The 25,422-nt window shown below is 44.6% G+C and overlaps 5 protein-coding genes across 5 annotated transcripts; 4 read left to right on the plus strand and 1 right to left on the minus strand.

The window, feature by feature from the left end:
* Positions 1–99: 99 nt before the first annotated feature.
* Positions 100–6,649, plus strand: map4k2 (mitogen-activated protein kinase kinase kinase kinase 2). Its single transcript, XM_077741472.1, has 31 exons — positions 100–270; positions 852–909; positions 985–1,140; positions 1,204–1,259; positions 1,321–1,368; positions 1,426–1,468; positions 1,540–1,612; positions 1,674–1,805; positions 1,879–1,941; positions 2,005–2,086; positions 2,159–2,263; positions 2,326–2,404; positions 2,700–2,758; positions 2,827–2,876; positions 3,161–3,199; positions 3,382–3,415; positions 3,493–3,637; positions 3,706–3,854; positions 3,929–3,970; positions 4,039–4,123; positions 4,392–4,471; positions 4,534–4,594; positions 4,651–4,771; positions 4,844–4,899; positions 4,965–5,068; positions 5,133–5,292; positions 5,351–5,419; positions 5,493–5,579; positions 5,641–5,711; positions 5,780–5,835; positions 5,928–6,649. The coding sequence occupies exons 1-31, from the start codon at positions 178–180 to the stop codon at positions 6,013–6,015; spliced, it is 2,544 nt and encodes an 847-aa protein (XP_077597598.1). The 5' UTR covers positions 100–177; the 3' UTR covers positions 6,016–6,649.
* A 189-nt stretch (positions 6,650–6,838) lies between these two features.
* Positions 6,839–9,860, plus strand: LOC144213181 (RNA-binding protein 4.1-like). The gene is made up of 4 exons (XM_077741469.1): positions 6,839–7,094; positions 7,566–7,999; positions 8,350–9,058; positions 9,127–9,860. The coding sequence occupies exons 2-3, from the start codon at positions 7,588–7,590 to the stop codon at positions 9,048–9,050; spliced, it is 1,113 nt and encodes a 370-aa protein (XP_077597595.1). The 5' UTR covers positions 6,839–7,094; positions 7,566–7,587; the 3' UTR covers positions 9,051–9,058; positions 9,127–9,860.
* A 427-nt stretch (positions 9,861–10,287) lies between these two features.
* Positions 10,288–13,344, plus strand: LOC144213180 (serine/threonine-protein kinase 26-like). The gene is made up of 11 exons (XM_077741468.1): positions 10,288–10,547; positions 11,481–11,549; positions 11,629–11,790; positions 11,848–11,904; positions 11,974–12,082; positions 12,162–12,319; positions 12,393–12,578; positions 12,644–12,786; positions 12,857–13,037; positions 13,106–13,230; positions 13,313–13,344. The coding sequence occupies exons 1-11, from the start codon at positions 10,527–10,529 to the stop codon at positions 13,326–13,328; spliced, it is 1,227 nt and encodes a 408-aa protein (XP_077597594.1). The 5' UTR covers positions 10,288–10,526; the 3' UTR covers positions 13,329–13,344.
* A 463-nt stretch (positions 13,345–13,807) lies between these two features.
* On the minus strand, positions 13,808–16,379 carry LOC144213955 (FERM domain-containing protein 7-like). The gene is given in 12 exon segments (XM_077742679.1): positions 13,808–14,605; positions 14,608–14,668; positions 14,733–14,795; positions 14,854–15,020; positions 15,094–15,189; positions 15,253–15,400; positions 15,464–15,578; positions 15,639–15,736; positions 15,814–15,892; positions 15,971–16,013; positions 16,076–16,180; positions 16,269–16,379. Coding segments are annotated over 12 exon segments (1,812 nt in total). The 3' UTR covers positions 13,808–13,879.
* An 833-nt stretch (positions 16,380–17,212) lies between these two features.
* pik3c3 (phosphatidylinositol 3-kinase, catalytic subunit type 3) lies at positions 17,213–24,959 on the plus strand. Its single transcript, XM_077742544.1, has 23 exons — positions 17,213–17,566; positions 17,643–17,831; positions 18,774–18,917; positions 18,988–19,117; positions 19,241–19,327; positions 19,398–19,493; positions 20,008–20,079; positions 20,152–20,256; positions 20,321–20,413; positions 20,475–20,660; positions 21,266–21,396; positions 21,485–21,566; positions 21,644–21,711; positions 21,783–21,888; positions 21,959–22,075; positions 23,068–23,199; positions 23,269–23,397; positions 23,461–23,530; positions 23,606–23,670; positions 23,741–23,825; positions 23,894–23,968; positions 24,398–24,783; positions 24,852–24,959. The coding sequence occupies exons 1-23, from the start codon at positions 17,502–17,504 to the stop codon at positions 24,864–24,866; spliced, it is 2,628 nt and encodes an 875-aa protein (XP_077598670.1). The 5' UTR covers positions 17,213–17,501; the 3' UTR covers positions 24,867–24,959.
* The last annotated feature ends 463 nt before the right edge of the window (positions 24,960–25,422 follow it).

Below are 25,422 nucleotides of genomic sequence, written 5' to 3' on the forward strand. Positions count from 1 at the left end.
TTGCTAACCTTCCAAACATGTGCTTGTTTCTTTAAATAATTTCTCTCTCTCTCTGAAGGGTGGGAGGTGTCCAATCCCCATTCTTTGTCCTCTGAGTCGAGCAGCAGAGTGATGAGTGCCGCCTAGAATAAAGCACAACACCCAGAGGTGCCATCAAGGCAGCAACAGCGTGGAGACATGGAACGGATCGGGGTGTCCTTCCTCGACCCTTTGGACGACTACGAACTCCTCCACAGGATTGGTTGCGGCACCTATGGCGAAGTCTTTAAGGTGAGTCTAATTCGGGCTTCTTGCCAAAATATGCAGTAGTAGTGCCAAAACTTGTTGTGGAACAGGATTTGCATTTTACTGCGCAAAGAATAGTCAACAATGTCAGTCCAAAAAATGTCATTAAACTTGGTTTAGAAGTTCATTTTCAGTGTTTTCAGTTAAAAAAAACAAACATTTAAAACTATTAGACTTGTTTTTCTGACTGTTGTGAGTAGTAGAATGACTGTAGTGACATTTAGGCATCAATGGCGACCATTCCAAGACAATGGCCCACTTTCGCTTGAGTGGGAGGTCAAAATGCGGGTGGGGGACGGGATTGGGGGTCCAAAGGTCCAGAAATGTGACAGATTTCATTGGCAGACTTCTTTTTGCAGCTAGGATTGGTCGCTGCTCTGTATCCATCATTGCTATTCGGGTGAAATGGCAACTCTATTATGAGTTACAGGAAGAGTGCTTTTCAAACAGGAAGGAAAACAGGACGTTGACGTGCCTTTGACGCGGATGCCGGACTTTGTTATTATGTTCGCGTGGCTGTGATTTCCTTAAGAGACATTTTGACTGGTCTACCTTTTCCCCTCCAGGCTCGGAACCTCCGCACATCCCACCTAGCCGCGGTCAAGATCGTCAAACTGGACGCATGTCAGTCAGTAGCGAAATTCCCGTTGTTTTTTCTGTATGGTGACCAATCTCTAAACTCTGATTTTTATGGCGCAGGTGATGACATCACATCCATCCAGCAGGAAATCACCATGATGAAAGAATGCAAGCACAAAAACATCGTAGCTTACTTCGGTAGCTACCACAGGAATACCAAATTGTGGATTTGCATGGAATTCTGTGGTGGAGGATCCCTTCAAGATATCTACCATGGTACCAACACCCTACCGTTTTTCCTTAACACATTCCATTCACATTCTTGTCTTTCCCCAAAAGTGACTGGTCCTTTAACGGAAAAACAGATCGCCTATGTGACCAGAGAAACCCTCCAGGTACAAAAAAAAATAATGATATCTTATTTTGAAAGTACTACAAACCATTTCTTTCCCATAGGGATTACATCATTTACACGAAACTGGGAAAATGCACCGAGACATTAAGGTAAGGCGAACACTTTTACGTCGTCTTTCCGTCTTTTCACCGAGACGTTCTTTACAGGGCGCCAACATCCTATTGACGGAACGCGGAGACGTCAAACTGGGTGAGTCGGCGAGCCAATGGCGAACCAGCTAGTATGATACACTTAACTTATTCGCTATGTTTACCTCGCAGCCGATTTTGGCGTGGCGGCGGAAATCAGTGCTTCCGTTGCCAAAAGGAAATCTTTCATCGGAACGCCCTACTGGTCAGTAATGGAACCGCAGATTTGGTTATTTTAGGACATGTTGTAAAAATGGCGTTGGCAGGATGGCCCCAGAGGTAGCGGCAGTGGAAAAGAAGGGCGGCTACAACCACCTATGCGACATCTGGGCTTTAGGGATCACCGCCATTGAGCTGGCTGAGCTCCAGCCACCCATGTTTGACCTCCATCCAATGAGGTAAGAGCTAGGATGGCGTTCTTCCCTCCTTGGCGGCCATATTTTTCGCCAATTCCACTCTATTGCCATATAGGGCCTTGATGCTAATGTCCAAAAGCGCCTTCCAACCGCCTAAACTCAAGGAAAAAAACAAATGGTGAGTCAAACCCCCTAACCGCCGTCGCCAATCCCGAGGTCCAATCCTTTTTTGCTCTTGGAGGTCGACGACCTTTCAAAGCTTGGTGAAAATGGCGCTGATTAAAAGTCCTCGGAAGAGGCCTTCAGCCGAGACACTGCTTCAGGTGGGTGATTTTAATCCAATCTGATTGGCTGGTTTTCTTTTAAATATACTTTTATGTCTCTGTTTTGTCCAGCATCCGTTTGTGACGCAACTTTTGACCCGGAATCTGATGATAGAACTCCTGGACATGGCAAATAACCCCGAATTGCTACATAGCTCGGACGACAACGACTTAGAGGTATAGTTCCCGGAGCTAGAAGCCCCGCCTACTCCGCCTTCATCCCCCATCTCTGTTGGCAGATGGACCCGGAGGCTCCGGACAAGATCCCTTCAGCGGCGAAACGTCTGTCCGTCAAGAGGACGGTCTCTGAAGAACAATGTAAGCAAGCTAATCGTTAGCGTTAGCGCCTAAGAATTGGCAGCTCCTCACCGGATGTCTCGATGGCGTTTGTGTCCAAGAGTGGATTCCCTTGTCTCCATTTTTCAAGTGGCGTAATATCTATGACGTCAACCGGGGGACAAAAGGACCCTCAGTTGGGTGCCCACGGTCCGCACGCGAGAACGGGAATGGCGCCGAGAACGTGCTAGCTGGCGACACGCACTGGCTCAAATGGGCTTTTGTGTCCTGATGCTATTTCCAATATGGTTGACATTTGTTTCTTTTTTTATTGTAGTCCACCAAGTGAAGTTTGGACCCCCACTAAGGAAAGTCACCGAACCTTACCCCGATTTGGTAAGTAAAAAATCCACCACACTCAGAGTGGCGCACCTGAAACGACGCCATCTTGTCTGTCCTAACAGAGCCGCTATGACGACGAGTGGAGCTTGTCGGGAGACGAAGACGATTCGCCGTAAGATGCGCTTCTGTATCATTTGTCAAATTCCTTTGGTCCATAAGACTTAACCCAGAAATCCGTCAAAATCAATCGCCCCGCCCCTTTAAAAAATACACAAATGCACTTTCTAAAACGACCTTTGTTGCTAAACTATAAAAATACTCCATAAGTCCTTCTATTCAGTCTTGTCACCACTCTGAGCTTTTATTTCGGGAGCCATTGGCGTCCCCGCCCCGGTTCCTTCCCCGCCATTGTTTTGGGCCACGGGGGGAGATAAACAGCAGGTCTTCCTGTTGCAGGAGCCTGCTGGAATGTGTGGAGCAAGCTCTCCAGCTGAGGTAGGTAGGCCACGCCCATCCTCTCCCACATCAGCTCCCCTCATCCTGGTCTTTAGCCCCTCCCTTAATCCTTAAAATGCCCCCTGGATTTCCCTCGCAATTGACCCGCAAAGTGTGTTGATGCGCTCTCCTCCCCCTTGTGGCCATAACTGACATTGAAAAGCATTTTTTTGCCTTTTCAGGAGTTTAACCATCGGGAGGACGCCATCCGCCGATGTGAGTCATGACTTAAGGCAACCAATGAGATGAAGGAGAGTGATTGACAGGGTGTCCGCCATTTTGGAATCTTCCAGGGAGCTAAGAAGAGTGGATTGTTAAGCTCCACCACGGCATCCCTGCCCGCCTTTTGCTCTCTTGGGGTCACCACCGGCGACCGAGACTCCACGCAAAGCTGCACGCTCGGCCCACTCGCCGCCTCAGACTCCGCCCCCTCTTCCGGTATCAACCCGACCGGCGAATCACCACGTGATTTCCGTTTTTAAACAAAATAGAACATCTGTGGATAGTTTTGTCCCGCTGCTCGGCGACGCAAGACGTCAGACGGCGTGGAGATGACACAAATCTGCCTACGGGGGGCGCTGTGACTGCTGAAACTGAAGAAGAGACGGGGCTTTCGACGGAGTGGAGCACCATGAGGAAAAAGATGGAAGAGTCTGTGAGTTAAATGCAGTTTTTGAAGTTCTAGCTCCTTTTTTGATCTAATCAAATGCTCCGGATCGTCCATTTTAGAGAGCCCATTTTCATGGACTCCCTCCGACCCCTCAAGTCCACGTGAGTATCAAATCCAGACCCAAATCCCTCCTAATGGGATGGATCCAATAGGCTCTCCTGTTTTCCAGATGGGTGCTTGCTTCTCCAAAGTCTTCAATGGCTGCCCTCTGAAAATCCACTGTGCTGTTACCTGGATCTCCCCCACTTCCAGAGGTCAAAGTTCAACTCTTTAATGATTCCAAAGGAAAACCTTCAGGGTTGTTAGATTCATCAACAATTATACTTTAATATAATTATAAAACGATTCACAGCAATATGCAAGTAACCTTTAAAATTGTTGGATAGCCATCACACTGCATCAGCAATTTCTTAAACGTCCTTCTAGGTCTGCATTCTCATACAAAAACGATTAAATGCAAACATATATATAAAATAGTATTAACAATGGTATTGACAGCCCCTTCTAATCCCTCCCACTTAGACCAGTATCTAATTCTTGGAGCTGAAGAAGGAATCTACACACTCAACCTCAACGAACTTCACGAAGATACTCTGGAAAAGGTAAAGGTCCACTTACTCATATTTGTGCCTTCACCAATCGCCATTTTTAACACCATCCACAGCTTCTACCTCAACGCTGCACTTGGCTCTACGTCATGAACAACGCACTGATGTCCGTGTCGGGTAAGGTCACTCCACCAAGCCACCGTGTCGACTCTGACGCCAATTCTCCGCCACAGGGAGATCGTCGCAGCTTTATTCCCATAGCCTGACTGCCTTGTTCGAACAGAAGGGACATTTGACAAAAAAGCACCTCTCGCTGGGGACCGGACGCTTAGCCGAAAGGATTGGCGGCGCCAGGTGACACCACCGGACGGATTCGATACCTCTAGCGTTGCCGTATGTCTTAAAAATTGGACTTTGTTTCCGCAGAAAGGTCGCCTCTGTGAAGATCCCGGACAGCAAAGGTTGCAGAAAGTGCAGTGTTGGTAAGGATGGGAAAAAACGGGATTCGAACCCAGAACCAAGTCTGACTTGAAGTTTTTTTTCTTAGCACGGAACCCTTACACGGACAGTACTTTTCTCTGTGCGGCAGTTCCATCCGGTTTAGTTCTGCTTTTGTGGTATGAGCCTCTACAGAAGTTTATGCGACTCAAGGTATGGAGAACGCTTAAGAGACTCCGCCCCTAAAAGGGTTTTAATATTTTGGTGGGTTTCTTAGAACTTGGCGGCAAAGCTGCCTGACTCTCTGGTTATATTTGAACTCCTGGTGTCGGTCACTGACGAATTCCCGCAACTGTGCGTTGGTGTAAGGGATTGTGACGAAGGAAAACTCCGGTTTGATATCGTGGAGCTCAATGGGTCGCCTGTGGTGGAGCCAGGTATGTGTAGAAGAAAGTTTTTGGATTGAATTGGACGCCTGTAATGGAAATCTTGCAGAAAACGGGGCTCTGGAGGCGGTGCAGGTCACCCAATTGGACCGAGATACAGTTCTTGTAGCCTTAGAAAGTAAGATAGTGTCATTTGGTGGACTTTTAAGGGTATGAGTCATCTGCTAAAATTGATTTTTTTGATACTGTAGGAAGTGTGAGGATCGTCAATTTGCGGGGTCTTCCGTCCAAGGAGCTCGCCGACCAAATGCCGTTTGACTTCCCAGTCGAGACATTAGGTAAAAAAAAAATGAGGGGCTTTCCAGAAGAGGATTGGTCTGATTTGTGTTTGTTTATCAGTTTGTTTGCAGGACAGTGTACTGGCCTTCTGGAAGCATGGTCTAAAGGGGAGGAGCTTTCGGTCCAATGAGGTCATTAAGACGCCTGATGAGATGCTCCAGTAACCATGGCAACACAGTTAATTCTGGACTCTTTGCAGGTCACACAAGAAATCACAGATGAGAGTCGAGTATTCAGAGTTTTGGGAACTAACAGGTACCCCATCGTCGCCTTTTTTAAAAGCACCAGTAAATATAGTTTTTAAGACTTAGGCTGAAAAATGGCGTATTGTTTTTGTCTGTTTACAGGGACATCATCCTTCAGAGTACTCCAACAAATGAACCCTCGGCACCGAGTAACATTTACATTCTGACGGGCCATGAAAACAGCTTTTAAAACCTTAGAAAGTACATCTGCAACATATTTACAGTAAATGTAGGTATTTATTCTAATATGCTTTATGGAGCAAGGACCAAGGAATACAACACTATCAAGCGTGAGTACATTTAAGTGTTTTTTTTTTGTATCTATACATTTATTTATGGGACATGAAGTGTGGAAGATAAGACTCACCTATCCCTGAGATACTTGAATATAGTTTGCGTTTTATACATTTGTAACATTTTATCAATGATTTAGGTTTAAGGATAGACTATTCTTTTGTTTTGGTGCCATTTGTAACTTGGACAAATATGATTGAGACTTAACTAAATATTGTATATTGTTGTGTAATTAAGCTATTTCGACATGGGGTGGAAAAGTGCCTTGTCTTGAATTTTTATCTGTCATTATTATTATTGTTAACTCCCCCTCCCTACCTCCTCTCCCCTCCTACCTACTCCTCTAACTCCTCCCCCTCCTCTAACTCCTCCCCCTTCTACCTATTCATCTAACTCCTCCCCCTCATCTACCTTCTCCCCCTGTATTTGCCACTAGACCACAGTGACTTCTGAAATGTAGAAATTGGAAGTTATATTTATCCTTTTCATTGCATCAATAAATAATTTGAGTAAAGAAAGGAGTGGATTTGAACTCAAACTTGTGTCCACCTCAAGTTCTGACCCAATGTCTTTGCCAATGGATCACAGTGACTTTGGGAAAGAAATAGAAAAGTAGGTAGGTATTTGTCAATATTATTATTTATAGCATGACTTATATCATAATTATTGCCAGTCATAGTGCATCTAATCAATTAACACACCTTTCATATTCATTTTAGATGGACTTTGACCCATATACAACGTTGCATGACGAAAAGTCGCAGTGCAAACGTTAATCAACGAAACAAAAACAAAAGCGTCACTAACTACAAGGACCACTGCAGTTCCTTTTTGTGTCCGCAAGACGGCGACCACGTGCCTTTGTGCCGTTGTGTCCCACGAAAAGTTGAAGGAGAAGACGCGAGATCTGCGCTTCATTGGATGCGCCATTTCACTCCCCATTCATTGGTTTCGAGGCCCGTTTTCTACCCCCCGGTAAGTACTACGTCTTACGTTAAAATTCGTCGCGCTTAACACAACATGAGTGGAGAATAAAAATGTTTCGTATTATTTCCTGCCGAGCTGACTTTTTCTTTGTCAGGGAAATTGAATGCATCAGCAAGGGGGCACCTGTTAGCTAAACGCACGAATGCTAACTCCATGGTGGAAAACAGTTGAGTTTTGATAGGGTTAGTCCACGCTAACTTTGCGTTAACGAATATAATATTGCTATGTTGTAGTTGAGAATGTTGTTTTGTGTGTTGTTAAAAGTTGCAACCTTCAGGTGTGTTGTGTTGACGTGTAGGTTGCGAGGCACTACGTCATAACAACAAACAAACTTTGCATAGCTCCAATGTTATTGTAGCTCACTTAGGAGAGTTAGAATCCAGGCCATTTACCTTATGTGATTTCTTTCCTTTTTATGACCTTCCACGTACAAAGGAATACATTTTTGCCTCTTTGCAGGATCGCACCACTGTCCGCCGTCATGGTGAAAATCTTTATTGGCAACCTGGCCTCCAATACGGCCCCGGATGAGTTGCGGGGTCTGTTCGAGAAGTACGGCAAGGTCACAGAGTGCGACATCATCAAGAACTTTGGCTTTGTCCATATGAGCAGCCTGTCCGAAGCCGAAGAGGCTATTCGCAACCTCAACCAACAACAGCTGAATGGCTGGCCCATGAACGTGGAGCTGAGCAAGGGCAAACCCAAATCCAGCACCAAGTTGCACGTGGGTAACCTTGGCGAAGGAGTCACGGCCGTGGTTTTACGAGAAAAATTCCAAGAGTTTGGCTGTGTGGTGGAATGTGACGTTGTCAAGGACTATGCCTTCGTTCACATGGAGCGAATGGAGGATGCCATGGAGGCCATTAGTAAGATGGACAACACTGCCTTTAAAGGTGAACTCTCGGTTTGGTGCTCTACGCTGTCCGAAAATTTGGATTGTGCTCTCGTTCCCCCTCTTAAATCTTTTCGCGGCTAAAAACATCACGTTTTTGTAGGAACTATGTCTCTCAAAGTCATTTTTTGCCACGACCGAAAGCCAAAACAAGGGTCGTCGTCATAGCGATCGTTTTTTTACGGCAAGAATCCTGTTCCCGGCACAGCGTACGACCCGACTGGTTAATCGAGCTAAAAAAAAAAAAGCGGCCTTGGCTTGTATTTTTTTTTAAATTAATTTTTTTCCCAACTCGTTCTCTCGTCTCCGTCTTTCGGTCTCATCATGCGTGTGTTCTCTCTCCTTACAAAGGCAAACTGATGAGCGTACAACTGTCCACCAGTCGGCTGCGCACGGCTCCGGGAATGGGAGAACATACCGGCTGCTTTGTCTGCGGAAAACATGGTCACTGGTCGAAAGACTGCCCAGTCGATCGCAACAATAGCCACGGTGACGACATGGGAGATGATTTCGCCGGCCGGGGCTACTACCCCCGCGGCCCCCCGGGTTTCGGCAGGGGCGGCTACGGAATGCCAGGCGGGCCCGCTAATTACATGCCCGGCCCTCCGTTTAATCGGCCTAGTTTCGCCGGCGGGATGCCGCCGCCCCCTCCTCGGAGACCCGGCCCCGAGGTGGGGGATCGGTTCGGCGACAGGTCTGCCGTTTTCGAACGAGACCGCAGCAGCGTCGACTTCTACGAGAAGTACCGAGCCCGCCCTTACGGCGGGAGCTATTTCGAGGAGCGCCGCATGTCCTATATCCCGCCCCCGCCTCCTCCCCCGCCCCCTTCAAAGTTTTCGTACGAGCGGCCTCCCGCGCCGGCCCCTCCCTCCTCCGCCGCCGCTTACTATGCGAGAGAGCACAACCCAATCGACCGGGTGCCCTTGGCACCGGGCGGCTACGCCTTTGAGCGAAAGCGGCTATCCCCCGTGTCGGCCATCGGCAGCAGGGGCGCCGCCAACGTGCCCCCAAGGCCCAAGGAGCATTTTGTGCCGCGATACACGCCATATTAAACCCCATGGTAAGTCTACCTACCGCCGTAACCTCTCTTAATCTCACCTAATATTAATTTTTGTCTCTCTTTCATAGGTCGTGGGCTTTTTTTATTTTTTTGCAGGCTCCCATCAGACTGCGTGATGCCACGTTCACTACTTTTGTAATTTTGGTTTTATTAATATATGATTGTGCATTTACAACACATCCTTGTCAATTAATGGGGGGGGGGGGGTGGTTTTCTGCTCAAATTTTTTTGAGGTGGGTCAGAAATTGTTAAGTAATGTTATTTCCAAAATTCAAATGGTTTCTGCTGCTTTTGTGTGCAAAAGTGGCAGAAGTTGCAAAGTTTTATTTTACTACATATCCTGTGACAGTTCCTGATTTTATTAAAGGGAATTAACTATACTAGGGATGTCCACATCACTTTCTTTTCAGCCTCCGACTCTTTGATTTAAAGTTGTGGCCGATGGAGTGAAGAAAATCTGCCTAATGTTAGTTAATAGGTTGAAAAATATGTATTCCAACATTCCTGTTGACTTTTGTGTCCCCAATTAATTTTTTATATACAATCTTTGCCTTTTTGAAGTGAGTTCTTTTAAATAGTGTCATTTGAAAGACAGACATGTAATAGGATATTCACATTTCTTACACTGTACATTGTTTTTTCTGTTGTGATAAGAACAAAAAACTCAGGGGTCGGCTTGATGTCATGAGGCACCATGTGTTTGTGTGCCATTAAAAAAAATCATTCTAGTTGTAATATCAGCCACTTAAAAACATGTTCTTTTATATATATAATAATAAAAGCAAGTTATTTTGTTGAACAATCATTTTCCCTGTTATTTCTGAGTCATTTGCATGATATAAGACATTTTTAACTATGTTTACATGGGGTATGTCCTAAATAGATTTAATTCTGCTCTTGCTTGTACTTAAATTAGCATATAGTTAAAATTTTATGTAAATTATGTGACCTTTAAAGCAGTATAGTGTCGTGGTTTCATGTGTTTCAATGTTAAAGGTCATGATAATAATATTAAAATGATATGCATTGTCTCAGGTGAACATGCCCCATTCAAAATGGCGGAGCTACTAACGTATTAAGGAAAGTAGCCAAGGTCACCCATGTTCCATTGCCTGCCTTTCGTGGGCCACAAAAAAAAACGTAATAATGACACAACATTAACACATAATACATTACAGACGCTTTTTAATGACCGTATTTTAAAAATAAATGTTCTTCGTCATAATAACTGGTTTAGTTTTTCACTCCGCCTTCCGCCCACCGAGCAACAGGCGTCTGTCTCCAGTTTGTTTGCTCAACTTTCTCCCGTGGGACGCTTCGCCTTCGTCTCGTTTTCCAGGCTTTTTGCTGACATTTAATCATTATTTTTGGATTGTTTTAAGCTGCTTGGAGCTCGCGAGTGACTACCAAAGAGCAGCAGGTGACCTGGGGGAAGTGGAGGGCTTCTTCGCTATAGGAAAAAGTCACCATGGAGGTCCCCGGCATGCAGGTAAGCAAGCATTAAGGTGTACCGAGGCTAACGCTAAACCAGTTTATCAAGAGTCGAGGTGGCCTTGTTTGTCAACGTTACACCTTATTTATTTAACAATAAAAGCCTCTAGTCGATACAATCAAGGATAACGCTATTAGAAATGTTTTTAATTTGATGTGATGACGTATGTCTGCCCTGAACACGGAAGTGAATCAATTAAGTGCTAATCAACAATAATATTGCATATAAGCAAACAAAAGAGTTTAAAATCGTTGTTGACATGACTTAAAATTTCCATAATAGAAGGATAATGTCCAATAGCAGCAAATATTAACAATTGTACCTCTATCATGTTATTTTTGACATAAAAAACAAATCCTATAATTCCACACTGTTGTTGTCAAGCCATTTTCTCCGTCTAGTGGTGACAATTAAAACTGCAGCATCATTTTGGCTGTATTTAAGTTTTTTGCAAGGACCATATTCAATGATATTTTTTAAAAATTATAAAAAAAATGAGCCAAGGGCCATCTTTCGGACAAACCCGGCTTACTTTTTGCAGGTGTGTCGACTTGTGAAACCTGCCTGGGTGTGCTCGTATTGTGCACCCACAATGATTGACAGCTGCACGCTTAGGCCTTTGTTGATGTTTAACTTTCCCATATTCTAACCACTATTCTCACCTTTTTCATTCGATAGTGAGCAAAATAGATGTTTTATTAGGATCCAGAGTTAGTTTTCTATTGGACTATTCCAAATGTATCCAGACTATAAATATTTTTTTTGCCTGAATACGCCACGAATGAAAGGCTGCCTTCATCTGACCTAAGAAAAGCGTGCGGTCGTGGCCAAGTAGCGGCAGGGAGTGGCACACTTCCTTTTTTTTAGTCTCGTGGAAAAGTCTCTTTGACTGAGTATTATTTTCAAGATGTCTGTGAATTTTTTTTACAGAGTTCCCAGATCGATCCGGAAGAATTATTCACCAAACTAGAGCGCATTGGCAAAGGTTCCTTTGGCGAGGTGGGTTTCTTTTTCATGACATATTTTGGCCACTGGTGAAAATAGGGGGCGTTCCAGTCACTTAGTTTACTCCCGGCAGGTTTTCAAAGGCATCGATAACCGCTCACTTGGCGTGGTGGCCATCAAGATCATCGACCTGGAGGAGGCTGAGGATGAAATCGAGGACATCCAGCAGGAGATTACCGTCCTCAGCCAATGTGACAGCCCATACATCACCAAGTACTTTGGCTCGTACCTCAAGGTAAGCCCTGTCTGACCTTTGACCTCTGGGCCACATCCTGACCTAAGCATCTTTCAGGGGAGCAAACTATGGATCATCATGGAGTATCTGGGCGGAGGGTCGGCACTGGACTTGGTAAGTTACTTTCCAATAGATGCTTATGTGCTCATTGACGTCATTGACGGGATTGGTCCGGGATTTTAGCTCCGTGCGGGGCCGTTCGATGAGTCCCAGATCGCCACCATGCTAAAGGAGATCCTGAAGGGTTTGGACTACTTGCACTCTGAGAAGAAGATCCACAGAGATATCAAAGGTTGGGGAAGACATTTTTTTTAAAAACTGCAATACTGCACTAAGGCTATCGCTAACATAGCCCCGCCCCTTGTCCACAGCCGCCAATGTGCTCCTATCCGAGCAAGGTCAGGTGAAGCTGGCCGACTTCGGGGTAGCCGGTCAGCTGACTGACACGCAGATCAAGCGGGAGACCTTTGTGGGAACGCCATTTTGGATGGCGCCAGAGGTCATACAACAGTCGGCGTATGACTTCAAGGTAAGGCTCAGTTTGGACCTTTTAACCTAGCCCAAATCCAATGGGGAAAAAAACTTTACATTTTCTCCACCAGGCGGACATTTGGTCACTGGGCATCACCGCCATCGAGCTAGCCAAGGGCGAGCCTCCCAATTCGGATATGCATCCCATGAGGGTGCTGTTCCTCATCCCCAAGTCGCCGCCCCCCACGCTGACGGGCGACTTCTCCAAGAGCTTCAAAGAGTTCACCGAGGCCTGCCTCAACAAGGACCCCATCTTTGTAAGACCCCACTCGTCCGGTATCCCCCCCTCCCCCTCCCACTAACTCACCCATCCTCCCCCCAGCGTCCCACCGCCAAGGAACTACTCAAACACAAGTTCATCGTCAAGCACTGCAAAAAGACGTCCTATCTCAGCGAGCTAATCGACCGCTACCGCCGATGGCGCGAGCAAGGCCACAGTGACAGCAGCCCCGATGACTCGGACAGGTCAGTTCTCGCCCGCCATTTCCACGCTCGCCCAAAAAGTCGCCCACTAAAATCCCTCCTGCCCGTACAGCGAATCCAGTGACAAGACAGACGGCGAATCCCCCGAGTGGAGCTTCACCACAGTCCGTAAGCGGAAGCCCAACACGCGGCAGTACCTCAACGGGCAACCGGGGGACGCGGCAGCGTCCGCCGTCGCCCCCGTCGATGTCTCCTACAGCCTGGCTGCCGTCATCTCGCCCGTCTTAGCCGAGGTGGGTGTCTCCTACACTAGCGATAGAGTGGCAGTTGTAGACTAATACACTTTGCTCTCGTCCCACAGTTAAAGCAACACAAGGAGCGCCCAGAGGAGCGAATGGCTGTCGAGGTTCTAGAACGGAACATCCGATTGGCCGAGGACGTTTGCCCGGGAATCGTCGATCGGATGGTGACTCGCATCATCGCCAGGTTGGTCTTTTTTCTTTAGAAAATGGAAGGCGAAAAAACATATTGGCAAGTCTTTTGAGGGGTCTCTCGATGCCGTCCTCAGGTTCAACGCCAACTAAGGACAGATGGACGGGTGACGCGTTGGCCCAGTGGACATCTGCTGTGCAATGTCTCCACACACATTTTTGACGGTATCGAGCATGACCGTTTTATTATTTTATTGCTTTGCGGAGGGCAATATGGTCAAGTCGCCATTCCGTGCCAATCAAAGACTTGGCGAGACTTTGTCCACAACTAAGCTAACTGGCAACAAGTCGATGGGGAAATGGCCTAGAAATGTTGCTTAGTGTATATATTGTTTTGATATTGTATAAGGGATGCGGTCATGCTTACTCAGTGGGTAAACATGCATCGTTTTTTTGTGTAAGTTTCTATTTAGCGGGTCGTAGAGCTTTATAAATAAATATTTAAGCTGCATTCAGAAAGGTTTCTTCTATTCGTATGTATCCTATTTCAGTATTAGTTTTTGTGGAATTCATCAGAAAAAATAACACAAGTCAATTGATACTTAGTTTTAGTAATAACTCATTGGCTCCCATTCACTAACACTAGGCGTACCCCAGAAAAAAGGCGAAAAAGCCACAATGTCAAAATGACAAAGCGCTATTTTTTACAGTGTGACCTCCGTCGCCATTTTGCTTTGCGTCTTGTCTTTCTCCTCGTCCTCCTCCTGCAGTTGGAGGCTCCCAGAGGAGAACCTCATCCGGGTCCGGAAGGGAGGCACTCCATAATATGGGTGGAAGGCTTCAGGCTCCGAGTCGCTGTAGTTCCCCGCCTGGCCTTCAGGGGCGAGCGGGAGGTAGGTGGGCCTCGGGGGCCGCGATGGCCGTGTTAGCGTCAAGTGGGGATAGTACCCCAAAGGCCGAAAGTCACACGCTGGGATGGAAAATTTCACATCAGCCCGCCCTGGGAGCCCTGGGAGAAAGTTGCAGTCGTCGCTGTAGTGACCCGCCTCTGGGCGACCAGTCCCGTAGAAATGCGGCACCCTGGTTCGACTCCTCGCCGGTGGCAAACAATCCAGAGAGGCGGCGCAGTCCCACGAGTATGGGAAGGTGGGCAGCGTTGGGCGAAATCGCCGGCCAGGTTCGTTGGGGTATAGCAGGACTAGCCGCTGCTCGCCATCTGGCCGCCTGTCGGGTCGGCGACGCGGGTGGCGGACCACCGTTCGTTCCCTGGGGTCTTCGGACGGTAGTCGCCAGAGGGGCGTGACCCGGGCTAGGCCGCCGGGTAAGCCGTATGGCCGACTCTGGTATGGCGAGGCACCAGGTGAGTGGTCTTCATGCTGTTTGGTAAAAGTGGAACCACAATTGATGGCTTTTTCTTTTTCTAGGGGGAGGAGCTTACCTGTTTGGAGACATCGGTGAGGAGATCCGGAGAAGATCGGCACGGACGGTGAACGCTAAACGGGTAAGAAAAAAAGTTAGCCTTTTTGAAGATACACTAGCATTTGCTCAGAAAGTCACCTGTCCAATGGCTTCTTCTCAGTCGCTTCCAAACATTCCAAAAGCTGCTTCTGTGTCCGCCCACTGCAAAACAGTGCAGGCATAAACGCCATTTTGGCTCAAATGGCAGAGACGCATTCACCTGTATCGAAAGCTAGAGCCTTTAGACGAGAGTAGGGCTTTACGGGGTTCCGCTTGCGGCTCCTCATCTAGCCGGAAGAAGGCATGGTATTCCACGCAAGTTTTCCAGAAGGCCTTGCACGTGTCCCGAGTAGCCATACGGAACTCCAGTGTGTCCTTCTGGGACGGCTGTGAGAAAGGAGGAAAGCGCTAGGTCAAAACGCGACCCTAAAAGTAGCGGGGAGGTGAGGGAGATGCTCACGCCCACTGCGGCATGCAGCTTGATGAGGAAATGTTTGCGCTTGAAGCTCAGTTTGCGGATCTTGGCCCAGTTGAAGGCATTAATCTTGGTGTTGCCCTGAAAGTAAACACAGTTATAGGGTATAAAAGCGGACTGTTTGGTGCTAATGCCTTGCGCTACCTGGAAAACTAGCACCCCCGAGTGCGTAACGGCCAAGTTGATGCGTGCCCCCTCGCCATCGCTAGCCGACTGCGGCCTGATGCCGTACATGTCCAGCTTCCTTGCCAACTCCAGGAGGCGGGCATCCGACTCGGCCGGAGTAGATCCCCTGCCAGGACATGGGCGGGGTTAGTGACCAAGTTGTGCAAAAGTGGCTAAAGCAAGGCACCACCTGTGTTTCTTGTGTAATCGCAAGATCTTGTGGTCCAAGTACCCCTGGTTGGGGACATAGCGCTTGGCCCCCAGGTGCCGACCATCCCGTTCCTGGTCGTAGTCCCCGAGCTCTGCTACAAAGGGGGACACGGTCAAGCTTCAATCGGAGTGGGGATGTTTTAGGGGGTCCTTACACTGTAAGATGTGAGAGACCAGCAGGGCGGCGCTGTTGTCATTGCAGGTCAGGCTGCCGTTGGAAAGGTCCTGCTTGATCTGGAGAGCGAAAAAGTACCTGCACAAGGGTTTGGGGGTGGTGGAGGTCAGTGGTTGGGGATGCTAATTGTAGAAAATGCTAAGTGGGTGAGATACCGAGTGAGGCCTCTTTTGAGTTGGCCGGGGTCCGGAGGGAAGAATTTAACCATGAACCTGAAGAATAGATCATCCGTGTCTGAGAGAAGGGAAAGAATGAAACAGTGTCGTGTCCCACAAAATTTTTAGGCCTCAAAGTTGTTGGCGTTTGGCTTACATCGTATCTGCTTCGCTAGTGGCTTAAGAAGCTCCAACCACACCTGACAACCAAACAAAAGTTCAATCCCAGGTCGAAGGTCATGTCAAACCTGGCGAACCTCACATAATTGCCGCAAGCGTGTCGGTACTCCAGTCCAAAGTATTCCTTTTCCAGCAGTTTGAGGTGACCGCAAACTTTACTGAAGAAGTCCACGCCCAAAACATTGCGCTGGCGTGCAATAGAACAAAACCAAGTGTCCATCTTTAAGATATAATTAGACTCCAAGGGACATAAATAAAGACAAAATTGGACTTACCTCCACTTCAAAAGTGCGTTCAGCATCATCTAGGAAAACAACTCTTAGTGTAAATTTGCCGTGATGGCAGACTTTGACGTGCGTCCGCGCACGAGCTGGCTTCTCGTCCATCTCCCGTCCAGATGAATCAGGGAATAAATAAATGAGGTTGACTGTAAGGACTGCTGGCCTGGCTTCTTTCAGTAGTAGTGGTGGCCTTATTATTGGAATAATAGGCATTTCACGGTGGCTGGATGCTTTTAGGCCAAGTAAAGTAGGCTAGTAGAGTAAGAAAGCGTGCTTAGCCTCCAGCATGCACCATGTGTACTGTTAGTCTTTATTCCGGACATGTCTGTATCTATTTGACCTTGTTTATAGATGCTATCTCATGTCAATTATATGCATTAATTATCTTCTGCTTTCTCTTACAGAGAAGAAAAGGAACAAACTACACTTCCTCTTCTTTACAAAAGGGAAGTCGTGAGAAGACTATGAAGAAACATGTTGTATAGTGTTAGTTAGTGTTGATGTTATAGTGCTAGTGTTATTGTATGCTCCCTCCCCCTACTTTAACCCCTCCCCCTACTCTACCTCCTCCCCCCTATTCCACCTTCTCCCCCTACTTTCCCCCCTCCTCTTACTCCTCCCCCAAAATGAAGTAATTGCAAGTTATAATTATCATTTGCATTACCTCAATAAACAATTGGAGAATTGCAAAAAGTGGATATGAGCTCATTGTGAATTGAACTGGGTCACTTTGCCTTTTTAGTTACAGCACAATTGGTTCGAAAAAAAGAGATTCAAATGGAACTCAATTGATTATCATGTTCTGGGAAGGAAACGGCACCGATGCAAGATGGCTGCGTAAGAGCAGCCCGGGGCGTCTGTTTACACCTATTTACTAGTTTGACAGACATTTTGATCGAACCAAAAGTGAATCGATTGATTCGCGTACGGCAAGGCGTGCGGGGACGACTTTGGTAGTTGACTACTTCAGCCTATTGTAGCATTTGGCGTCATGTTATAGCCACGCGCAAACATTTCTCGGATGAACAGATCGGCTTAATTTATTATGACCGCAAGAGTTGATCCCGACTGAGCGTCGATCCACAACATCGTATGTTTACAAAAGAAAGCCAATTTTGCTTCATCGAGACGTCAAAATATTTTGACAGACGCAACTCGAGATAGCATCTCTTGCAGGCTCGAATGTGGCCTTTTTCCGCTAAATAGTTGTGTTCATTACGAAAGAAAATGGACACTGATAAATTCAACTACGTCTATAGCTGCGACTTGGACATCAATGTTCATCTTAAGATGTAAGTGTCATTTTGAAAACTAGTAATCCCGATCTTGTGATTAGACTATGTGCTTATGCGTTTTGCAATTAATCAGAGGCAGTTTGGAAGGCAAACGTGAGCAGAAGAGTTACAAAGCCCTCTTGGAAGACCCCATGCTTCGTTTCTCTGGTCTCTATCAAGAAGATTGCTCCGATTTGTACGTCACTTGCCAGGTTTTCGCTGAAGGAAAGCCCCTGGCATTGCCAGTGCGCACTTCCTACAAGGCCTTTAGTACGCGTTGGAAGTAAGTACGACCATTTTTGTCATAATGTTGCTTTAGGATATATTATATATGTGATAGCTTTGCAAGTATAGACAACGGAGCCAAGTTGCATGCGTGCCATAGGCTGTTTTTTGACACTCAGACAGCCTTTTAACGCATCAACATCCGGGTCACTCGGGAATGCGTAATGACCATCAGGTGACTGTGGTTAAGCCCACTTTTATAACCTGATATAATTTACCGTTATAGTATCAATATACTACATGGATCTAACATAAAACATAAACGCGATGCTAGTTTTGTTTTCGATATATTGTTTAATTGAAAGAGAAAGGATAAATAGTTTAGTCTTGTGACTCCCAAAATAAGTGGGCGGGGTTCGTTGACCCATGTTGACCACTGGAGGGTAGTAATGAGTAGACTATGTATTTCCACATAAACATAGGGTTACAAATACCATGGTTTAATGGTAAATTAAAAGAATATAGGATTACTGTGTGTTTGGTCAGAATATACTTTGAATTGATACAAAAAATATATTAATACTATGGACATATTTGACAATATGGAAAATACATGCGTAAACATTGACTGTATTTATGGATGTCAAAAATGTGGGTGGATTATTGAGAATATTTAATATGTACCCATAAATTGTACCACTGGAGGGTAGTAATGAGTCGACTATGTATTTCCACATAAACATAGGGTTACAAATACCATAGTTTAATAGTAAAGTAAAAGAATATAGGATTATTGTGAGTTTGGTCTGAATATACTTTGAATTGATCCTAAAAATATATGAATACTATGGATATATTTGACAATATGGAAAATACATGTGTAAACATTGACTGTATTTATGGATGTCAAAAATGTGGGTGGATTATTGAGAATATTTAAAACGTACCCATAAATTGTTGTGTTGTTGTTTTGAATGCTGATCTGCTTGTTTGTCCATAGTTGGAACGAGTGGCTGCGGTTGCCGGTCAAATACCCGGATTTACCTCAAAGCGCTCAGGTGGCCCTCACAGTGTGGGATATTTACGGACCCGGGCGCGCCGTCCCCGTCGGGGGTACCACAGTGACCCTGTTTGGCAAACATGGGTAAGTACTCTATTGTTTTTTTATTTGCAACATATGGAAGTAACCTGTTCCCCCTCATTTTTGCCTGCAGGATGTTCAGACAAGGCATGCACGACCTGAAGGTTTGGCCCGGGGTGGAGGGCGATGGCGCCGAGGTCACCGCCACGCCGGGGCGAACCACTAATAGTTTGACTGAGGACCAGATGGGGAGGTTGGCTAAGGTATTTTGGTGTCTTGACATTATTTTAAAAGATGCAAATTGTACAATAAACTCAAAATATTAGATGTAGGGATTGTTACAATGTGTATCTTTGTTGATTTGGACTTTGTTGTTATACACACAGCTGACCAAGGCACATCGGCAGGGACACATGGTCAAAGTGGACTGGTTGGATCGATTGACCTTCAGGGAAATTGAGATGATCAATGAGGTGAGGATTTTTGGACATGGTGTTGTCATGGTGATGATTTTGTTAAGTCTTTTTGGGTTTTTTTTTTCAGAGTGAAAAGCGCAGCTCCAATTTCATGTATTTGATGGTGGAATTTCCCAGAGTCAAATCCCACGATAAAGAGTACTGCGTCGTCTACTACGAAAAGGTAAAGAAGTGACGGGTATGTACTTGTTGGAGTGAAAGTACTTTTTCTGGGATGGATATTTGTTGTCATTAGATAAGTGAATTTTGTGTATAATTTTGAAGTTGGAAGAAGAAAAACAGTAATCAGTAGATTATCGTGGTTAATTTAGATGAGATATGACATTATGAGATATGAATATTTGTGAAGTAGTAAGTAGTTGTAAAAAATATTGTATAGAGTTTAATGTATGTATGAAGTCGACAAACTAAATTGAATAAAACTCAAAAAAAGTTTCCCTGACAACAATGCTATGCAGTGAAGCTGTAAAAGTAGAAGTAGTGATATTTGAGGGATTACTGTAGTGTGTAATGTAGGGTCCTAAGTCTTACTGTTATACATACTAATGTAGTTTGGGGTTAGTTTATTTTTTGGTGATTAGAAAGTGAACTGGATAGGTTTAGTAAAATACTTTTTTGGATTGTAGCTTTTACAATATCTGTTATCTGTGTGTACTAAAGGGGGTGGTCTGTTTCAGGATGGTGATCAAGCGGCGCCGGTCCAGTCAAGTTGTGAAATAGTCAAAGTTCCTGATCCTCAGATGGGAATGGTGAGTGGAAATTATTGGATGGGGGTGTGGAGTTGGGAGTGGAGGTCATTGTTGTGGTTTTTGTACCGGCAGGAGAACTTGGTGGAGAGCAAGCATCACAAACTGGCTCGGAGTCTACGCAGTGGGCCCTCCGACCACGACTTGAAGCCCAATGCCGCTACGAGGGACCAGCTCAATGTGAGGAGTTTTTGTCCATGTCCACCTTGAAGTCCTCCTAAATGGGTTTTTGTTGTTTGGATAGATTATTGTAGGCTACCCTCCTACCAAGCAGCTGAGTTCTGAAGAACAAGACCTGGTCTGGAAGTTTCGATACTACCTCACAACTCAAGAGAAGGTAGTTGTAGTCATGGCTTTTAATTGTGACTGTAGTTGAATGTTTTGGTTCTCCATTGCAGGCTTTGACCAAGTTCTTGAAGTGTGTCAAGTGGGATTTGCCTCAGGAGGCCAAGCAGGCCTTGGAGCTGCTGGGCAAGTGGAGGCCCATGGACGTGGAGGACTCGCTGGAACTGTTGTCGTCGCACTACACCAACCCGACGGTCCGGCGGTATGCCGTCGCGCGACTGCAGCAGGCGGACGACGAGGTGGGTGGTAGGACTGAATTGGTAGTATCAAGAGTTACAGTCAAAGTGTTATTGTTAGTGTGGTTGGTGTTGCAGTTTTATAGTTTTGTTGTTATTGTTAGAATTAGTGTTATTGTTATTGTTAGTTTTTTTAGTGTTAGAGTTCCAGTTACACTAGTCAGTGTTGTTGTTGTTAGTGTTACAGTTAGTGTTACAGTTACTGGGTTAGCGTTGGTGTTAGTGTTACAGTATTAGTGTTAGTGTTACAGTTAGAGTATTAGTGTTATAGTTAGTGTTACAGTTACAGTGTTAGCATTACAGTTAGTGTTATAGTTAGTGTTACAGTTACAGTATTAGTGTTATAGTTAGTGTTTGTTTATTGTAGTTAGTGTTAGTGTATTGTAGTTAGTGTATTGTAGTTAATGTTAGTGTATTGTAGTTAATGTTAGTGTATTGTAGTTAGTGTATTGTAGTTAATGTTAGTGTATTGTAGTTAGTGTTAGTTTGTTGTAGTTAAAGTTAGTTTATTGTAGTTATTGTTAGTGTTATAGTTAGTGTTGTTGTACTTAATGTTAGTTCATTATTGATAGTGTTGGTTTAACAGTGTTTGTTTTTTCTTTTTGTAGGACTTGCTCATGTATCTTCTCCAGCTAGTTCAAGCGCTCAAGTATGAAAACTTTAACGATATCCAAGCCGGTCTGGAGCCGGGGAGCAAAAAAGACGGCCAGGGACTTTCAGATGATTCACCATTGGAAAGGTTGGTGCCATTTTTGAAAATCAGCAGTGTGTCTTGGATCTACAGTTCTGGACCCAACTTATACAGAACCTCATGTGACTTTGACCAGTTCCCAAATTTTGACGGTGCCATGGGGAGTCCTTCCGAGTGCCCAGAAAGGAAAAGAACAAGCGGATGGTCAAACTCAAGAGGTAAATTCTACTTGCTCCATCTGCTGTTGACTTTAATTACTTAAAGTGTTCTCATCTCTTTCTTGGGGGTGCCGCAGCAAGACCTGTGTACGTTTCTCATATGGCGTGCTTGCAAGAATTCCATGTTGGCAAACTATCTGTATTGGTATGTTTGGGTTTATTTATTTGGTGTTTGTGCTTATATAATAAGAGTATGGTCTTGTTTATTTTTTCTAGGTATGTTATTGTGGAGTGTGAGGACCAGGACACCAGGCAGAGGGACCCCAAGACCCATGAGATGTACCTGAATGTTATGAGGAGATTCAGTCAAGCTTTGCTTAAGGTGTGTAGGAATGGAGGTTAGTTTTGTGTATTTTTTCAGTGTAGAATGACATTTGTTTATTTTTTTGCAGGGTGATAAGTGTGTAAGGGTGATGAGGTCACTTTTGGCCACCCAACAGACTTTTGTGAACCGCTTGGTCCAGTTGATGAAAGCTGTGCAGAGGGAGAGTGGAAATCGGAAGAAAAAGGTGAAGTACAAATTCTAAATGTATCAATAAACTGATAGAGAATGTTAGAATACAGTTGTGTGAAGATCAAGCTAGTTGTGACTTAAATTGGAATGTCTATGTATCACATCTCTGTTAGTGTTAGTTTATTGTAGTTAGTGTTAGTGGTAGTTTATTGTAGTTATTGTTAGTGGTAGTGTATTGTAGTTATTGTTAGTGTCAGTTTATTGTTGTTAGTGTTATTGTTAGTTTATTGTAGTTAGTATTAGTGGTAGTTCATTGTAGTTAGTGTTAGTGGTAGTTTATTGTAGTTAGTGTTAGTGTTAGTTTATTGTAGTTAGTGTTATTGTTAGTTTATTGTAGTTAGTGTTAGTGTTAGTTTATTGTAGTTAGTGTCAGTTTATTGTAGTTAGTGTCAGTTTATTGTAGTTAGTGTTAGTGTTAGTTTATTGTAGTTAGTGTTAGTGTTAGTTTATTGTAGTTAGTGTTAGTGTTAGTTTATTGTAGTTAGTGTTAGTTTATTGTAGTTAGTGTTAGTTTATTGTAGTTAGTGTTAGTTTATTGTAGTTAGTGTCAGTTTATTGTAGTTAGTGTCAGTTTATTGTAGTTAGTGTTAGTGTCAGTTTATTGTAGTTAGTGTTAGTGTCAGTTTATTGTAGTTAGTGTTAGTGTCAGTTTATTGTAGTTAGTGTTAGTGTCAGTTTATTGTAGTTAGTGTTAGTGTCAGTTTATTGTAGTTAGTGTTAGTGTCAGTTTATTGTAGTTAGTGTTAGTGTCAGTTTATTGTAGTTAGTGTTATATTTACAGTGTTGTTGTACTTAATGTTAATTAGTATTAGAAAAGAAATGTTTTGTAAATTTAATAGTACATTTTTCAAAGTGTTTATCCAGAAAATGTTGAAAGTAAGTCAATGTTTTCTTGTTGTTGTTGAAATGTTGGTTTGGAAGAATATATTAGAATTTGAAGCTATTATGTGCTAATGTCTAAAAGTGTGTTTTGTTGTCTTGAACCAGACGGAGAGGCTGCAGACGCTGTTGGCCGACAACGAGAAAGTTTGCCTCTCGGAAATGGAGCCCATCCCACTTCCACTGGAGCCTCGCATCCGAATCCGAGGCATCGTTCCAGAGACGGCAACCCTCTTTAAGGTTTGAGTATTTACATCTTGTTGTTATTTTGTGTTCCTCCTGGATGCTGATTGTTTTGTCGTTGTTAAGAGTGCCTTGATGCCGGCCAAGTTGATCTTCAAAACGGAGGACGGCGCCACCTATCCTGTCATATTCAAGCACGGAGATGACTTGAGACAAGATCAACTCATCCTCCAGATTATCTCCCTCATGGACAAGGTAGGACAAGTCTTGTATTAGTGTATTTGACAGTGTTGAATGTGTATTTACTTTTTTTTTTAGCTATTGAGGAAGGAGAACTTGGACTTGAAGTTGACGCCGTACAAAGTGTTAGCGACAAGTACAAAGCATGGTAAGGTCAATTTTAAACTTTTCACATAGATAATTTGCATTCATTTATTGATAGTTGTATTGTTGTTGTCCACAGGTTTCATGCAGTTTGTACAGTCGGTACCGGTTGCTGAAGTGCTGGCCACAGAAGGCAACATTCAGGTAGAATTTTGTCAAGTTTTCTTTCTTTCAGTATGTTGTGTTTTAATTGTGTTTGTTATTCTTGTTGTAGAGTTTCTTTAGGAAACACGCCCCCAGTGAAAAAGGACCTTATGGCATCAGTTCTGAAGTGATGGACACTTATGTCAAAAGTTGTGGTGAGTCAGATTGATTGACTTCAATTCTGTTTTGAGTTTTCTACAATGTTTTTTTTTGTCAATTTCAGCTGGCTACTGTGTCATCACGTACATTTTGGGAGTAGGAGACCGACATCTGGACAATCTTCTTCTTACCAGGACAGGTATGTTGATTTTAGGTGAAATATGAGCAAACTACGGCCCGCGAGCCACATCCGGCTCGCCGACGTTGTCCAAATTTATATATATTTTTTCCCCAAGATGGCGCCGTCACACAGGAGCCAGTGACAGTAGCTCTGTCCACTCTTATTTGTTTTTTTGTGTGTTTTACAGCCCCTCTATCTTACTTTAAATGACATTTTAATATTTCTTAATACATTCCTTTACTTACTTTACTTTGTCCTTTATACTTTTGACTTTAATGATGAGTGATGAGTATGTTAATACGTTTTTTTCTGTTTATGTTTCATATGTACTGTTAACAGATGCATTTTTTTATATCTATTCTATCTTGTGGCTGACCTGGCCCACCTGTCACATTTTTAAAGTCCACATTTGGCAGAATGTCTCTTAACAATTTTGTTTGTTTTCAGGGAAGTTATTCCACATTGACTTTGGCTACATCCTGGGCCGCGACCCTAAGCCACTCCCACCCCCCATGAAGCTGAGCAAGGAGATGGTGGAAGGAATGGGCGGCACGCAAAGCGAGCAGTACCAGGAGTTCCGCAAGCAGTGCTACACGGCTTTCCTGCACTTACGCCGCTACTCCAACCTCATTCTCAACCTTTTCTCGCTAATGGTGGACGCCAACATCCCCGACATCGCACTAGAGCCCGACAAGACGGTGCGGAAGGTGCAGGACAAATTCCGGTTGGACTTGTCGGATGAGGAGGCAGTCCATTACATGCAGGGTCTGATTGACGAGAGCGTGGGGGCGCTGTTTGCAGCCGTGGTGGAGCAGATCCATAAATTTGCTCAGGTGAGTTTGTCATTTTCCATTTGTTGTTGTCCATCTTTAATTGACTGTCTTATTTTTTTGTCTTTCAGTATTGGAGGAGGTGAAAAGACTTCTTCCAGGAAGGATGGTGGAAACCATCCTAAATCATGCAATTGTTCCCCTGCCTTTAACAGAATAAAATTATGGTAAAAAAGAAACTGCTTTTGTCATGGTCTTTATTTTCAAATGAATGTGTTTTCGACATGGGGTAAACTAAATAGTTTGGTTATGAATACTAATACTTGGTAATATGTTTGTGTCCACTTGCACAGCACTTTTTATTGGAAGAAGACGTTTCGAATGCGGAGGTCAGTCTTTGTGTGAGACGGGGCCGTCATTACACGTCTAGTCCACACGAGGGTACAGTGATCCCAAGGGTTGTGTGCAAAGCACGTTTTTATTGAGAGAAGATGTCTCGAATGCGGAAGTCATTTATGTGAAACGGGGCCGTCATTACACATCCAGTCCACAGGAGGGTACCGTGATCCCAACGGTTGTTTGCAAAGCGCTTTTTAATGAGAGAAGATGTCTCGAATGCGGAAGTCGTTTATGTGAAACGGGACGTCGTTACACACCCCGTCCACACGAGGGTACCGTGATCCCAATGGTTGTTTGCAAAGC

Source organism: Stigmatopora nigra, chromosome 20 (genome assembly GCF_051989575.1).
Source record: "Stigmatopora nigra isolate UIUO_SnigA chromosome 20, RoL_Snig_1.1, whole genome shotgun sequence".
In the NCBI taxonomy this organism is placed as follows: Eukaryota; Metazoa; Chordata; class Actinopteri; order Syngnathiformes; family Syngnathidae; genus Stigmatopora; species Stigmatopora nigra.

Bases quoted from the DNA above. Each gene is read 5' to 3' on its own strand.
- map4k2 (XM_077741472.1), top strand. From the start codon at position 178: ATGGAACGGATCGGGGTGTCCTTCCTCGACCCTTTGGACGACTACGAA. The intron at 1,469-1,539 runs GTGAGTCGGCGA...TTTACCTCGCAG, and splicing joins ACGCGGAGACGTCAAACTGG to CCGATTTTGGCGTGGCGGCG. The intron at 3,971-4,038 runs GTGAGTATCAAA...CCTGTTTTCCAG, and splicing joins CTCCGACCCCTCAAGTCCAC to ATGGGTGCTTGCTTCTCCAA.
- LOC144213181 (XM_077741469.1), top strand. From the start codon at position 7,588: ATGGTGAAAATCTTTATTGGCAACCTGGCCTCCAATACGGCCCCGGAT. The intron at 8,000-8,349 runs GTGAACTCTCGG...CTCCTTACAAAG, and splicing joins GGACAACACTGCCTTTAAAG to GCAAACTGATGAGCGTACAA.
- LOC144213180 (XM_077741468.1), top strand. From the start codon at position 10,527: ATGGAGGTCCCCGGCATGCAG. The intron at 12,320-12,392 runs GTAAGGCTCAGT...TTTCTCCACCAG, and splicing joins AGTCGGCGTATGACTTCAAG to GCGGACATTTGGTCACTGGG. The intron at 12,579-12,643 runs GTAAGACCCCAC...TCCTCCCCCCAG, and splicing joins TCAACAAGGACCCCATCTTT to CGTCCCACCGCCAAGGAACT.
- pik3c3 (XM_077742544.1), top strand. From the start codon at position 17,502: ATGGACACTGATAAATTCAACTACGTCTATAGCTGCGACTTGGACATC. The intron at 23,398-23,460 runs GTAGGACAAGTC...TTTTTTTTTTAG, and splicing joins TTATCTCCCTCATGGACAAG to CTATTGAGGAAGGAGAACTT. The intron at 23,531-23,605 runs GTAAGGTCAATT...TGTTGTCCACAG, and splicing joins AGCGACAAGTACAAAGCATG to GTTTCATGCAGTTTGTACAG.